The sequence below is a fragment of the Caretta caretta genome, chromosome 1 (assembly GCF_965140235.1).
Source record: "Caretta caretta isolate rCarCar2 chromosome 1, rCarCar1.hap1, whole genome shotgun sequence".
NCBI classification, from domain to species: domain Eukaryota; kingdom Metazoa; phylum Chordata; order Testudines; family Cheloniidae; genus Caretta; species Caretta caretta.
In genome coordinates, this window is record NC_134206.1 from 22,523,950 (window position 1) to 22,540,120 (window position 16,171).

At 39.4% G+C, this 16,171-nt stretch overlaps 1 protein-coding gene across 9 annotated transcripts in view; it reads right to left on the minus strand.

Moving 5' to 3' along the window:
- Positions 1-16,157, minus strand: part of DLG2 (discs large MAGUK scaffold protein 2) — a 1,511,004-nt gene extending 1,494,847 nt beyond the window's left edge. For 4 of the 9 annotated variants that reach the window (XM_075126424.1, XM_048840889.2, XM_048840869.2 and 1 more), the window contains exon 1: positions 14,379-16,156. In XM_075126424.1, the coding sequence (XP_074982525.1) occupies positions 14,379-14,397 (19 nt within the window). In that variant the 5' untranslated portion in view covers positions 14,398-16,156. Of the gene's footprint in view, positions 1-14,378 lie in introns of all 9 variants that reach the window. The other 5 variants (XM_048840940.2, XM_048840880.2, XM_075126426.1 and 2 more) reach the window with 3 other exon arrangements.
- Between the last annotated feature and the right edge of the window lie 14 nt (positions 16,158-16,171).

Below are 16,171 nucleotides of genomic sequence, written 5' to 3' on the forward strand. Positions count from 1 at the left end.
AAGTTTCTCATGTTGACCTGGCTGACATAGTCGATTTAATTTTTGTTTTTGTTTTTTAAATATTTCATTTAACTATTTTAGTTCAAAACAATTTTAACAAAAACAAACCTGATTTTAAAAATCTTGAATGTTTAACTAACTTCAAAAATTAATATGCTTGTTTTGTTAAAATATTATATGTTTGCTGTTGAAGAAAAAAATCCAGAATATGTAACATTGTTGTTTTAGTTAAATAAAACAATTTAAATGTCTGTCTGGTGGTGATCTCCTCCTAATACAGCATATTATTAATGATTAACCTGTTGAATTGGAGATAGTTCACCTCCCAATGACTTCATAAATATCTGCTTCAATTACCTATGGTAAATGAAATAACCAAACATTCATTCAATTTCTGATATAGCTGTAGAACTAATCTGAAAAGTTTTCAAAATAAATCACTTTAAAAATGTATAGTGTTTACTGTCTAAAAATGAAAAGTTTCAGAGTAGCAGCCATGTTAGTCTGTATCTGCAAAAAGAACAAGAGTACTTGTGGCACCTTAGAGACTAGCAAATTTATTAGACTATAAGCTTTCATGGGCTACAGCCCACTTCATTGGATGCATAGAATGGAACATATAGTAAGAATATATATATATATAGATACAGAGAAGGTGGAAGTTGCCATACAAACTGTAAGAGGCTAATTAATTAAGATGAGCTATTATCAGCAGGAGAAAAAAACTTTTCTTGTGATAATCAAGATGGCCCATTTAGACAGTTGACAAGAAGGTGTGAGGATACTTAACATGAGGAAATAGATTACAATATGTGTAATGACCCAGACTGGGTCAAGATTAAACTCGATAAAATTATGGAGGAGATGGTATGATGGGATGACATGATTTTGGCAATTAATTGATCGTTAACTATTCATGGTAGATAGGCCCTGTCATAAATATAAAGGGAAGGGTAACCACCTTTCTGGCCACAGTGCTATAAAATCCCTCCTGGCCAGAGGCAAAACCCTTTCACCTGTAAAGGGTTAAGAAGCTAAGATAACCTCGCTGGCATCTGACCAAAATGACCAATGAGGAGACAAGTTACTTTCAAAGCTGGAGGCAGGGGGAACAAAGGCTCTGTCTGTCTGTGTGATGCTTTTGCCGGGAACAGATCAGGAATGCTCTTCAGGACTTCTGTTAAGTTAGTAAGTAATCTAGCTAGAAATGCATTAGATTTCCTTTTGTTAAATGGCTGGTAAAATAGGTTGTACTGAATGGAATATATATTCCTGTGTTTTGTGTCTTTTTGTAACTTAAGGTTTTGCCTACAGGGATTCTCTATGTTTTGAATCTGATTACCCTGTAAGGTATTTATCATCCTGATTTTACAGAGGTGATTCTTTTACTTTTTCTTTAATTAAAATTCTTCTTTTGAGAACCTGATTGCTTTTCCATTGTTCTTAAGATCCAAAGTTTGCATCTGTGTTCACCTATGCAAATTGGTGAGGATTTTTATCAAGCCTTCCCCAGGAAAGGGGGTGTAGGACTTGGGGAGATATTTTGGGGGGAAGACATCTCCAAGTGGGCTCTTTCCCTGTTCTTTGTTTAACACACTTGGTGGTGGCAGCATAGGGTTCAAGGACAAGGCAAAATTTGTACCTTGAGGAAGTTTTTAACCTAAGCTGGTAAGAATAAGCTTAGGGGGTCTTTCATGCAGGTCCCCATATCTGTACCCTAGAGTTCAGAGTGGGGAAGGAACCTTGACAGGCCCAAAGGCCTGTGATGGGATGTTAGATGGGGTGGGATCTGAGCTACTGCAGAGAATTCTTTCCTCGGTATCTGGCTGGTGAGTCTTGCCCACATGCTCAGGGTTCAGCTGATCGCCATATTTGGTGTTGGGAAGGAATTTTCCCCCAGGGCGGATTGGAAGAGGCCCTGGGGGTTTTTCACCTTCCTCTGCAGCATGGGGTACGGGTCACTTGCTGGAGGATTCTCTGCACCTTGAAGTCTTTAAACCATGATTTGAGGACTTCAATAGCTCAGACATAGGTGAGAGGTTTATTGCAGGAGTGGATGGGTGAGATTCTGTGGCCTGCATTGTGCAGGAGGTCAGACTAGATGATCATAATGGTCCCTTCTGAACTTAATATCTATGAGTCCATGAATCACGACAAAAAAATTTTCTCCAGCTGATAATAGCTCTTCTTAATTAATTAGCTTCTTACAGTTTGTAGGGCAACTTCCACCTTCTCTGTATCTATATATATATCTTCTTACTATATGTTCCATTCTATGCATCCGATGAAGTGGGCTGTAGCCCACAAAAGCTTATGCTCTAATAAATTTGTTAGTCACTAAGGTGCCACAAGTACTTCTGTTCTTAAAAATGAAAACTACGTCTATCTCTGAGTTGTGAAGAGTATGTATTAAGGTTATAACAACCAACAAGAATGCACTTTTATGTAGAAATCCATGATTAAATCAAGTCTTTCTGACTAGTTATTTAAATCAATTTGATCAAATTTAAATCAATTTGATTTAAATCAAAACCACCCGGGGTGTGGCCAATTTGTATGCCATGCCATACTAAAAGGGAGGGTTCTTAGTTTAAATACTCTGGCACATCTTTGTAATAATGTGTGAGTTTCTCGTGAAAAAATAAGTTTAAAGGCTTGTTTCACTGTTGTTTGAGCTTCCCGGTCTCCACTTTGAATTCCACATGATGAGGAAGAGGGGTAATGTCAAGGCGCTGGTGTGCAATCCGCCATTAGCAGATACACATTGCTGCCAGCAGCTTGTAATAAATTTTACATTGGGGCATAAGCTGGAAATCCCTCCCACCCCATATTAACAATAACCAACATGGAGCCAGACATTTACCAGGTTCAGGGGCTGCTTTTGATTCTTACATTGCTGCTGCCAGTTTCACAGCAGGCTGTTCCTGCAGCAGAGAGCATCAAAAAGCTCCTCCAAATAGGGCCCCAGGATATGCTGCAGCTGCTCTGGCAGCAAAGCCTACTTAGGCACCAATGTGAACACAAGAGTCACTTCAGAAGCCTGATCCAGTGCCTGTTGGCTCCCCTCTAGTCCTACATTAGATTCTGGAGTCAGAATCCTGGCTGACAAGGTTATCATTAACCGCTGCTGGCTCAGTGCTCAGCGTAGTGCCCAGCACCCATTCAACATCCTTGTAAAAGAGGCAGGTGTGGTTCTCATTCCTGGCTTTCAGGTAGTTGGTCTTGAGCCACTTAATCCACTCCCAGGACTCCTCACTGGTCCGGTGAATCCCCAGTGTTGCCAGCTTCTTTGCTATTTCCTGGTTTGCATGATCATTCCTGGAACTCTTACTAAAGTCAACTGTTTTGCACGCCTCGCACCAGAGATTAACCAAAATCTGGCTATGGTCCCTTGACCAGGTAGCAGAGTACTTGGCAAACGACTTCTTCTCCTCAGTAGCCATTGCAAACACAGGAGACTGTTCATACTGCTTGGAGCTCAGCAGTCAGAATAAAATGGAAGGGTTAAACGCTGAGCAGCTGTACTTGAACCAGATGGTTGTTTCTGTTTTCTAGGAGTCAATTAGCCAGCCTTGGGCTACAGAGGACAAGGAACAGCATCTCATGGGATTGTGTAATATCTTTGGTGGACTCTCAGGACGCGAGCCTGAGCTCCCTCTGCACTGCAAAACGATGGAGTTTGGACCCAAGTCCCTGTGGGAGACTGGCTCAAACCTGCCCCTGCCCAGCATCCTGGGACCCAGAGGGCTAGCTGGCCTGAGTCAAACAGAATTGTGTGTAGATGGAAGGGGGTTTTGGTTTGATCCTGAGTCTGAGCTTTGTCTTACACTGCAGTGTAGACATACCCTTACACAACTTCCCCAAACAGGATGTGTTGAGTCATAATATAATCAACCAGAGACAAGACAGGAACATTACATTATTAGAACAAACTATTATCGGCTGAGCAGTGATGCTGAAAGCAGGTCCATGGTTACCTAGCAATTTCTGAGAGCTGAATAACCCCTTCAGAGCATTGCAAAGCTATACAAGACAGCATCAGAGTTTGTGAAGTAAGAGATTTTCAGGACACAAAATGCTCAAAAGAATACTCATTTAAAGAAGATGTAATAGATCATTTTGTCATCATTTTAATAAAAGCAGTAAGCTTCTTTCTTCCCCAATAATTTTAAATCTGAACTCAAACAACTTATAAAGAAAAGTTGCTTTGTAAAATAAATTTTCAAAAGTACAGTGAACATTTAAAAAATAACATTATGATATACAAACTATATGGGAATTGCTTCACTGACCACTGCTTCTTCTGGGGTGAGACAGCATGATACAAAACAGTTTAGAACAGAATGTGAAATACACTAGATCCAACTGAAACTGCAGGGGGAAATTTAGACAGTCAGAACATGATTTCCCAAATTACAATTTAGCTAGGATACCAAGAGTGAAACCTGGTCCCTTTGAAGTTTATGGCAAAACTCCCATTAATTTCAACAGGTCCAGGATTTTACCCCAAGCTACTTGTGAAAAGTGACACAGGAACTTTAATGACTACTCATGGAGAGGCCTTGATTTTATGACTCATTTGAGAAGTGACACTTCTAAAAACACAATGCACCCTAACATGTCACTGGGATGTTGGTTCAGCAGTGCTGACTTAGAATCCTACTTCATCCCCACCTCTAAGTATGGCTACTCCTAAGTGTTCCCTGAAAATGTCCCTTTCAAATAATGACCAGCCCCAATCTACGATTGGTGTAATGTGAGAGCATCATAGTTTCAGGGTTATATGGCTGCCAGCACTAATTTACTTAGAGATGTAGTTTTTAATTTACCTTAATGTCTCATTTTTCAAATTGCATCTGCCTATATTAGCATGAGGGGTCTTGGTTAATTTCAGACATCTGAGGGATTTTTTATTAAATAAGTTAGAATGCATGTTAACACATACCAGGTGAAATTTCTTCCAAGAGAACCAGAATCAGAAAATGTTGGACAGCAAAGTTGCTATATAATAATTCCTAGATTTTAAGTGAAATTTTGGAAGAAACAAGGAGAATGGGAAACAAAGAGAACACATGGACAGAAAGGGAATGGGTAAGACTTTAAGTAATTTGGGACACTTTTTAAAGGAAAATGTATTAAAAACAACTCTGGAACTTGGAGACTTCAGACGACAAGTGAAAATGAGTCCGAGGTTTCAGCAAACATTGGTCCACATCTCAAATGTTTCAAGACCACCTGATTTGATGCAATTCACCATCTCCGCTCAGGAGAGACCCAGATTTGGAGTAACAAGGTGTTGTCAATCAAATGGAGGTTAATATGCAATTTGTGTGAGAAACTTGCATAACACCTAATTGCACTATTCCCTGAATCAAGCCAGTACTATTGACTGTTCATTTCATATACACTAGTTTTCACAAACAGAAAACAGGCTAATAAGGAGGTGCAAGACAGAATAATATATGCATTACACAGTACAGTGTTCTGCATTAAAAAGACCTGGGCTTTAAAACCACTGAATTAGATTATTTTTTAAAACCTTAACTTTCAAACTTGCAGGTAGAAGCCAGTTTATTTGCTCGATAAAACAACTAGCATTCAGAAGGAATACAGGGGGGGAAATGTCTTTAATATTTACTCTTTCGCACATTGGATGGTACAAGTTACAAGCTATAATCAAACATCAAAACACCTGAGAACAGTGGGTAAAAGGCTGATAACTGGGAGAAACATACCCAGAACAGGAGTCAGTGTGGTCTAGCGGATTGCACAAATGAACTGGGAAATAGCAAATGTGCAACTTTATGCTAGCCACAAAAACATCCCTGTGTCTCAGTCTCTTCTTCTGTACAATGGGATGTTACTCAACTACCCAGAAGAGGCAACATAAGGATTGATATATATGTTTATAACCCTTCAAAGAGTGGGTGAATAATGAAAGTGCTATTTATTATAGAACGTGATGAGCACTAACATCACCTCAAGATATGAGAGATGATGATGTTTTAAAACAATATGCACTGAGAACAGGTAAAACAGGTAGATTGGTCAACCTCTAATCTGGCCTGCTAGGAAAAAAGGAACAAATGAACAGCAGTATCTGTTACACACATAGGTCTACAAAGAATTGGCAGACAGGCTTATATCTATGGCTTCTATCACAAAGAAATGAATAGTGAGAGATGAAGAGCATTTCAGTAGCTTTCCACTGTACCTTTTACGTCTAAATTTATATGAAACAAAATCTAACATTGCCACAACACAGACATGCTTACAGAATTCTGAGTATTGCTTTCTTTTGTAAATGTTGCTTTGTAAATAATAGGTACTATTAAAAATATTAAAGATATTCCTGGATGTATGTTAATGTGATTCAATGAAGGCTTGGCTGCAATCCATTCTCAGTAAGAGATATGGTCTCATTGCCTAGCAAGAGACACAATGTGTAACCAGCATGTATGAAAAGTTAGCTCTCCACAAAACCAATTTAGGAAATATTTACTTGTGACATAACCTTCATCTGAATCTTGTTACTGTCCTCAGATATGCAGATGTATATCACCCTGTATCCTCTTTAAAAAATTGCTCTACAGGTACAGCAGCAAATTTTACAGGACCAAACAGCACCATATGTTCATGTATATTAAGGCAAAAATCAAGAACCCAGATGCCAAGCAAAACTCTACTAGTTTCACATAAGCTTATCAGGAGGTCCAAGTGATGAGGCAAGGCAGCTGTGCATTATCCTCCTTTCACACACCATCACATAGTTGTTGCAATCTCTGTACAACTACTATAGGTACTCCAAATAGTATGCTGCAAAAAGATGGAGTGAGCCAACTCAGGGGAGCAGTTGTAGAACAGCAGCCGTATAGAGTACATTCACATTTAAAGCTGATACAATTAACACAGCTAAATGCCATGTAAGCAAAGTTGCTCTGACTATCATTAACTTTAGTAGCACACTCTATGTGTGACATGAATACAGACAGGTGGAGTGAGCTAAATGCAGCATGGCCTAGGAGAGAGATATGTTATCAGTGCAGAGAGGGAAGTCATGACCACTACAAAGAGGGAAACTGGCAGATAGAAATCAGTGACTTTCCAGAGTCTTCCAACCAATGCATGTTTTTGTTGACACATCAGCTATTCCGTGCTACCACAAGCCCTATCCTGGGTGAATGTGACAGAGCTCTGTGAGACCAGAAAATGAAAGTCTTTCCTTGAAAGGTTTTACCTTGCTTCTTTGTGAAGAAAGGTGAGAATGTGGCCACACAGATTTAGAAAGGAATATTTTACTTATCTTCAGTCTAAGGCTGATCATAACTATGCACACAATTGAAATGGGGATTAAAAATTCAAATAATAGTTGTTCCTATAGAAGTGTGGCTCATGGACCCACAGTTAAGGTTTTGCACTTAAAGCGGGGATTCATCCACTTTGTCTTGGAGTACTGAACTATTTTTTCTGAGAATTTACAAGAACATTAGTTAGCTAATGGGTTAATAAAGTTTTAAAAATGGGTCCTTTACGTAATTTAGCATCAAGCCTGTTTCTTTCTCCTGAATGATCTTAAGGGAATAATGCAGATGCTTCTAACTTCCCCTTATAGTTAAAACTCACAGAAATATTTTGCAGATGCTACTTTTGAAATAGTTTTTTGTAGAGTTAATGATATTTTTTCCCTGCTATTGTTCACTGCTGAAAGTTTCTTCTTCAGCAGGGGCTGACAAACATTATAATACAGAGAATTTCACATAGCGCTACCTCCTTTCAAAAAAGGTTGCCATATTCCATGAGGACCTTCCCTCTTATCCCATGTCAGCTTGCTTTGCTTAAGAGCCTTTGGTGAGGGACCTTGTCAAAGGCTTTCTGAAAATCTAAGTACACTACATACACTTGATCACCCTTGTCCACATGTTAGTTGACCCCCTCAAAGAATTCTAGTAGATTGGTAAGGCAGGATTTCCCTTTACAAAAACCACGTTGATTCTTCCCCAACAAAACGTATTCATCTATGTGTCTGATAATTCTGTTCTTTATTATAGTTTCAACCAGTATGCCCGGTACTGAAGTTAGGCCTGTAATTACCGGGATCACCTCTGGAGCCTTTTTTGAAAATTGGTATCACATTAGCTATCCTCCAATCATCTGGTACAGAAGCAGATTTAAATGATAGTAGTAGTTCTTCAATTTCACATTTGAGTTCCTTCAGAACTCTTGGGTGAATGCCAACTGGTCCTGGTGATTTACTACTGTGTAATTTATCAATTTAGCAAAGTCAGTACAAACTAAAATTTCATACAGGCGACTTTTTTATACAGTTCTATATACTATACACTGAAATGTAAGTACAATATTTATATTCCAATTGATTTATTTTATAATTACAAAGTAAGCAATTTTTCAGTAATAGTGTGCTGTGACACTTTTGCATTTTTAAGTCTGATTTTGTAAGCAAGTAGTTTTTAAGTGAGGTGAAACTTGGGGTACACAAGACAAATCAGACTCCTGAAAGGGGTACAGTAGTCTGGAAAGGTTGCGAGCCACTGAACTAAAGCACAGAAAGTTTAAGTGACATGTCACAAAGCAAAACAATGGCCAAGCTGGGAAAAGTCCTTAAATCTCCTAACTCCCAGTCCAGTGCCTACTTCGATTAGGCTGCTTCCCAGTATGAATTTATGTAACAAATATTTGTTATATACTACTTCTACTTCTGCAGTCCTTCTATACACAGAATTTCTTATTGATAGTAGTAGCTTCTGTCACTGAAAAACTACAGGATTGGAAAGAGATTAGTCATGCTAGTAGCCAATGATTTAAATTGAAGAGTCTGAAAAGGTTAATACAAAAATTTGCTGCCACATGTTTAACTCCCACAAAACTGAAATTGCTCTTATTGTAGTCACAACCTCTGATCCTAACCATCAGCTTTGCACTGCTCCTAGTCAATTTCACAGTAGAAAGTGACAGTCTATTTAATAGAACTTGGTGTGAAAAATGGGGCTTCATGCCTGCACGTCATTTGACAAAAATACATTCTAGAACGTTTCAGCAACTAAAAGGACAGCAAAAACTTTAGACAGTACATATGTGGGATCAGCATTTTGTTAAAGGTGAAAAGGAACTACCAAAATCCATTACTTCAGTATGTACTTGATTCCCCACTCACAAGGTTAAGAGGAGCATTTACACCACTAAAAACACAATTTTCAAACCTGGGTGCCTAATGTTAGGATTCTAAATACATATTTTAGATATCGAAATAGAACTAGCCAGATTTGTAAAGATGCAGATCCCTGCAACTCCAAATGAATTCAATGGCAGCTGACATTCTCAGCACTTCTGAAAACCAGACTACTTCTATTTAGATATCTATAATATGTATTTAAAAGCCTAACTTTAGGCAATCAGGTATGAAAATTTTAAAGTTCAACATTTCTTTTTAGCTCTCTTCTTCTCCACTGATGTCATGTCACAGGCCAGCAATGCTATGTGTTGTTACACCATAAAATTCATCATTTAATGATGTCATCGTTACCAGTAGGCTCTGCTTTAGCACACTGGAGGCTCATGTGTGCTCATATTAAATCCTTTTTTATTGATTTGTTTAATATGGCATGTCTTAGAAAGTGTTTTATATATCATCATAGAAACTTTGAAAAAATGTACAAGGAAAACAAAATTTATTTACAAGAGCACCTGTGAACTGGCTACATGATAAAGCAGGCTATTTCAATAGCTGTGATGTCACAGAAAGAAGCAATTGAGTTATGTTTCATGCTTTTATTCTATTTTGTAAATATATCGAAAGATCAGGCAAATACAAAAATAAATATAGGCCCTCATCGCTTGCAGGAGCCAACTGATGTGACCTTGGGGGACTCCAAAAGGAATTTGAAAAGCTGACTTTAGTTTCTGTGCTAAATGTTTCCATAGTCTAATGAGGAAGTATATTATTTTGTCATTAGGTCACCTTTAAGATATACCATAACACCAGCATTATCTCATTGTTTGGGATAGCAATGGGTAGTATACATTGGTATATAGCATCTTTGCTTCATACCTATCTCTTTATTTCTAGTTTATGTTTGCTAAAGTGTAGTATGCAATAAAGGAAAGGAGTGTGTTTATTCACTTAATAAGCTTGTGCAATCATAGTGTCTAAAGTGTGATGTCCAACAAATAAACGTGACGGGTAGTAAAGAGTATTTGATTTGATTTTAATTTTGTTAAAGTGTATTTAGAGCCAGTGAAAGGTGAGGAATTGAAAACCCCAGAGACTGAAGTCATTGGAACAGTTACAGCAGTGCAAATATCCCTAAAATGCCTCATCTTCGCTGAAGGAAGCACCTGAAGTAGTGAAAGGATACTTCAGGCTCATTTCAGTCACTGGTCTCTTTGTTGAGACTGACAGCAAGGGTGCCAACTGGGTGTTCTTAACCATGTGGACATTTATCTCCTTATGGAGTAGACTGAGACCACCAACTCATTTCACTCAAGCCATCAGACAATCATATACTGGCATAAACTGGATTAGAACCAATGGCAGGCTTGCCTTATTTCACACCCAGAAAACACCCGTTTGTTATTCAGATATTTTAATTAAGTATTTTTACTGACTACAAATAGCCTAAACTTTTCACGTTAGCTGAATTGGCCAATAAGACTAGTTTTGAAAAGGAAAAGGCAGTCCTGTAATGCTTACCTGCTTTAAACAGGTAAGGCAAGGCATAGAAGTCCGTCAGGATTTGTGTGATGTTTGCAGTCTAATGGTGAAAAAGGAGCATTCCCTCCAAAATAAAATTTCTAACATATTCCTTGCTCTTTAAAGGGGGACACAACTGGAAAGTAACTACAGTAACTCCTCACTTAAAGTCGTCCTGTTAACGTTGTTATGTTGCTGATCAATTAGAAAACATGCTCCTTTAAAGTTGCGCTATGCTCCCTTATAATGTCGTTTGGCAGCTACCTGCTTTGTCCACTGCTTGCAGGAACAGCAGCCCGTTGGAGCTAGCTGGTGGGGGCTTGGAACCAGGGTGGACTGGCAGCCCCCCATCAGCTCCCCATTCCCCTAAGTTCCCTGTGCAGCAGCCAGACAGCAGGTTATCAATTGCCAGCAGTTCAGCTGACCCTCCCCCCACTGTCATGTGCTGCTCCTGCCCTTTGCCTTGGAGCTGCTCCCCGCAGCCTCCTGCTTGCTGTACGGGGGTGGGGGGGTCAGGGTGTCCCCCTCCCCCCTGCTCCTGCACCCCGCTTACCCCATCTCCATAGAGCAGAGGGGGACACAACAGGGCTCAGGCTGGAAGGAGCTTCCTGGCAGCAGCTTCTGTCTCAACTTGCTGATCTACTTAAAAAGGCAGTGTACTTAAAGGGGCAATGCACATCTCTCTCCCTCTCACACACAGTGTGTATTTCTGTCTGCCATTCTGTCTCCCCACCCTCCATTCATGCTGCCTTGTATAGTGTGAGGCTACATTAACAACAATGGGTTAACTCTTGAGGGCTCAGCTGATTGCTAGTTCATCATTTAGCAGTAAGGCATTCCCTGGGAAATATCCCACCCTCTGACTTCACTACCTCAACCAAGCTCCACAATCATCATCGCTGTGTACCAGTATTAAATTGTTTGTTTAAAACTTATACTGTGTGTGTGTATACATACACACACACACTATATATATAATATAGTCTTTTGTCTGGTGAAAAAAATTTCCCTGGAACCTAACCCCCCCTATTTACATTAATTCTTATGGGGAAATTGGATTCGCTTAACATCATTTCACTTAAAGTCGCATTTTTCAGGAACAAAACTACAACACTAAGTGAGGAATTACTGTAGTTTCAAATAATTCAATGTTCTGATACAGCCTCCTGATAACAGAATGTCAGGATTTTGAATTGTTTTGTTTTTAAATGTGTACCGTTTTTTCTGCTCATCTGATGATTTTTGAAGGATATTTTGGTTAAACTCAAGACCAGCATAATGCATGTTAGGATCACCCCTCTCCCTGCCCTCTCTGTGCGCGTATCTCCCTGCTAACTCCTTCACTTTCCGTAGTACCGCTGCTGCTGCTGCCACCAGGACACAAACGCTTTCAGAGGCTGGGGAAAGTACACACGCGTATTTTCTGCTGTTATCTGCTGGGGAAGACAGTAGATATGGGCTCCTTACTGCATAAGACCAGAAATGAAACTGATTGTCAATAAAACAGTGAAAGGCATAAAGCAAAACAAACTGCAAAACTTGAGGGAAAAAAACCCTCATTTTCCCCCCATTATTACTTGTAAATGGAAGTGAGATGTTCATGTTGATAGCATCCCTTTAATTACATTTTGTGAGAGTAAGCCTATTACAGACTATAAATTTAAGTAACTCAAAACCAGTAAATAAAGTAGCTGATTCACTAACATTTTTCAATCCCCTTCTGTACATATGTAATCACATTTTAATAACAGCTTTTAATATTTAAATACAAATATCTTCACACTGACAGCTCTAATACACTAATTGGTATGAGAGGCTAAATTGTGCCAAAGGAGCCATTTTGCTCTACCAACTGCACATTTTAAAATTTTCAAAATATATGTTCTTACAGTAGACTGGTAAAAATTATAGTGTAAGAACTACATTAAAAATCTGAGTTAGGCTGTCTTGAAACAGAGACAGGAAATATATAGATTCTGAGATTTTTAAGGTCAGAAGGGATCATTATGATCAACTACTCTGATGATCTGAGTAACACAGACAATGGAATTTCACTCAGTAATTCCAGCATCAAATGGGTATCTTGTGATTGAGCTACAGTTCAACATCCAATTCCGAAAGGCATCCACACAGAAAAATGTACAATTCAGAGTTAAAGCTTTATCTTTCAAATGGCACTTAACTCACCTGTTGTGAACAAGTATAATATGTAAGCCTCATAGTGGAGTAAGATGACGTGTTCACAGCACAACAGGATGACTTAAAGGGCCATTATGAGGGGGTTATTTTCCTCCATAAATATTCCCATGTTTACTACGGTTAATTAAAAATAATTAACTAAATTGGTGACTAATATTATTTATTAAATCATTATACCGTTTTGATATTTTGTTTCTATTCTGCAATGTCTACAATATGATCAAAGTAAAACTTTAAGTGGAATTTTTATATAAACCTTCATAATAATCTGTTTGGTTTTACAATTATTTACATCAGAAATTTTGAATCATGGACCAGAGGTAGAAGAAGCTATTTTTGTGAAAGAAATTAATTTTGAGTTATACTGAAGTTAGCTGTGTCCATATTTTACTAATATCTCTCACTTTAGTTCTTTATTCCATACATTGGCTGTGCCATGTCAAGAGCCTTAAGTTCTAGACAGGTGATCTGCATGAGAACAGTTATTTGCCATTCTTTGTTTTATCTGCACATTTTGTAATCTAAACTAACATGTTAAATTACTGTCCTGTGTTTGCAAGACACAGAGAAACATTTACAGCATAAAAGTTTTTGGAGTAATCATAAGTATTTACCAACAATTGCTAGCATGATCACTGTAAACTGCACTTTAGCAAAGCTGTGTCTAAATCCAGTGTAGTCACAAAGTGTTAAATATTTATATGAGGGAGATAAGACACTCATATTCTGAGACCAACACAGCTACATCAACACAGCAAACAAGTATTTATGTGGTGAACCTAAAAGTACAAGAGGCAAAACATGGTGCTGTTTTTTTTTAAACGCAACTTTGCTACAGTTATTAAAGTAATATAACCTTTTATATCCGAACATGCAGAAACCCCAAAGCTTGTTAAAATCATGTAGCTCTCATAATTAAAAACATTTTTGGATAACACAAAGGTTGAAACTTTTACTGACAAAGTGCACTGAAATGAGTTTTTACATTTATTTTTACTGCTACTGCTGGTGGAGTTACCTGCTGTATGTTTCAAGAAAAGGTATTGGGTTAAACTTTTTTAAAAAACAAAAACAAATCTTACTAATGTTACAGCCACCACCTTAGAATATTAAAACAAATATTTTATGGCTTACTTTCCGCTATTTATGCTCTGTTTTTATTGGAATTATTTGAGATACATAATTTAATTTAAAACCCTCTCTTGGCCATGGTTTTAAGTTTTGTAAAGGCTGATTTTTACAAAACATAATATCAAGATCAAATATGACATGACAAATCTTAAAACATTCTACTAAATGCGTGAGGGTTTTTTTAACTACAATTGTAAATGCATAAATTTTTTCCCTCCCTGCAAAAGAAAAACAAATCACTCCCCCACTGAAATGCTTTTACATTTAAAATTGCAAGTACTAGACATCTACAACCTAGAAAACGTAGATGTAAAATGAGATAGGAAACTTCATAGCCCACCTTTCTTCTTGACTGGCATTCTTGGTCTTACTTCTGGTACTGGATGCAAGTGCTTATTTACTGGTATCAATGATGTCCCACTGGGATCGCCTTGTGAGCTCAGGAACTAGGTATTTGTTCAGATCACTTAAGCAGTTCAGTTAGGAAATACTGTTTCAGTCTTGCTTTTCTAGCTGTACTCACTATTTCCTCCAGTTAAACTACCAGTGCCTCCCACAGAATAAGAAAAAAAGAAGAAAAAAGAAGAATTTTGAATTTTCCAAGAGTGGTTTTCAATATCTGTAAAATATTTTTCAATCTATAAAAATACAAGAGAAAATGCTCCTTGGCATATAAAACCCTATTATAACTCCTCTTCTGGCAGCAAAAGTTTGTCAGTTAAACAACTTTATGTAAGACAATTAAGGCACAGTCCATCTCTAGGCAGCTGTCTTAATATTCCACCTGAACAAGTTCAAAGCCATCTGAGTTTCAGGACAAAAATTCCCAAATAATCCAAATAAATTTCTGGGGGAAAACAAAAGCAATCCAAAATAATTGTATAAACTCCTTTCACTGGAACTTGGGTGAATTTTGCTAGTTATGTATAGCTGTACTGGGTGCATACACAGCAGACTAAAAAGGTCCCTTTTTTCCTCACTGCACAAATGCTTTCAAATCTCACACTCTTACCCAATAGAAGTCACTCCTCAGTCACTTTCATTTTTATTCTCTCCACCCAGCCTTATGGTCTTTAATGTCCCTCTGATCCTCCCATGTATTAAAAGAGAGGATTGAAAAGTAGGAAAGCAATCCCTTGAAAGGGAATTATTAAAGTGACCGTGCTGCTCACTGGGCACTTTGGCAGAGCAGCTTGCTTTATTCTGGAGCCATTTACTTCATGCCATTTCTTTCCTTGCAAAGCAGCCGCCTCATGAAGGAGGAGCAGAGAGGGTTTGGAGCAGAGCTTCACAAAAGGTTAATTTTCAGAAATCCTGCAGTATCAGTGGAATAAAAAAGCAAGCCATGAAATGAGTCCACAGTTTCCCCACACACACGGGCGCAGCTGCTTGGCCTCAGTATAAGCCCTTCTCTCCCCCTTTTTCTGCAGAAAAGAGTTGCATTTCACCCATCTAGATTGTTAAGAAAGGTATGAAAATGTCATGCAGCCTCCAAGTGTTTCCCTGCATGCATGAGGAGCCGTGGTGCACGTTACATAACCCTGCTTTGCATTTATCTTCTGGGAGAGATGGACACTGTGTTTGGGGGCTGTTCTGTTCTACTCTTTAATGTTCACCATTCAGACCCGGGCCTCTCTCTCTCTCTCTCTCTGTTTCCCACCACACAGATAGATCTTTTCCCCCGTCCTCTTCCGTCTGTCCCGGGGACGGTCCGTGCAGGGCGGGCCCGTTGGGTTCTGGGCTGCGGCGCAGCGAGGTGAGGGGGGAGCCGGGCAGGCTGGAGAGAGGCGGGGGGAGAGTGCGGGGCCGGGGAGGGGCTGGAGGACGAGGAAGCCGTGGGGAGGGGGGCAGGGAGCTGGCAGGTGGCTAAGCGAGGCTGGGAGTCGCTGGAGGCTGGGCGCGAGGGGCCCGCGGGCAGCACCTAGGAGGATGCTGAGGCCTGGGGCAGGCCTGGAGCGACCGCTGCCTCCGCCCGGGTCAGCCGGTTACCCCCAGGGCTGAGGGGCCCCCATTGAGGGCACGGCTAGGGGGAGTCTCCGCGTCTCCAGCTGCCGGGTCCCCGCTCAGCCCCGTCTCCATGGACGAGCCGCCGATGCCGTCGCTATCCTCCTCCCCTAGCAACAAGAACCGGGC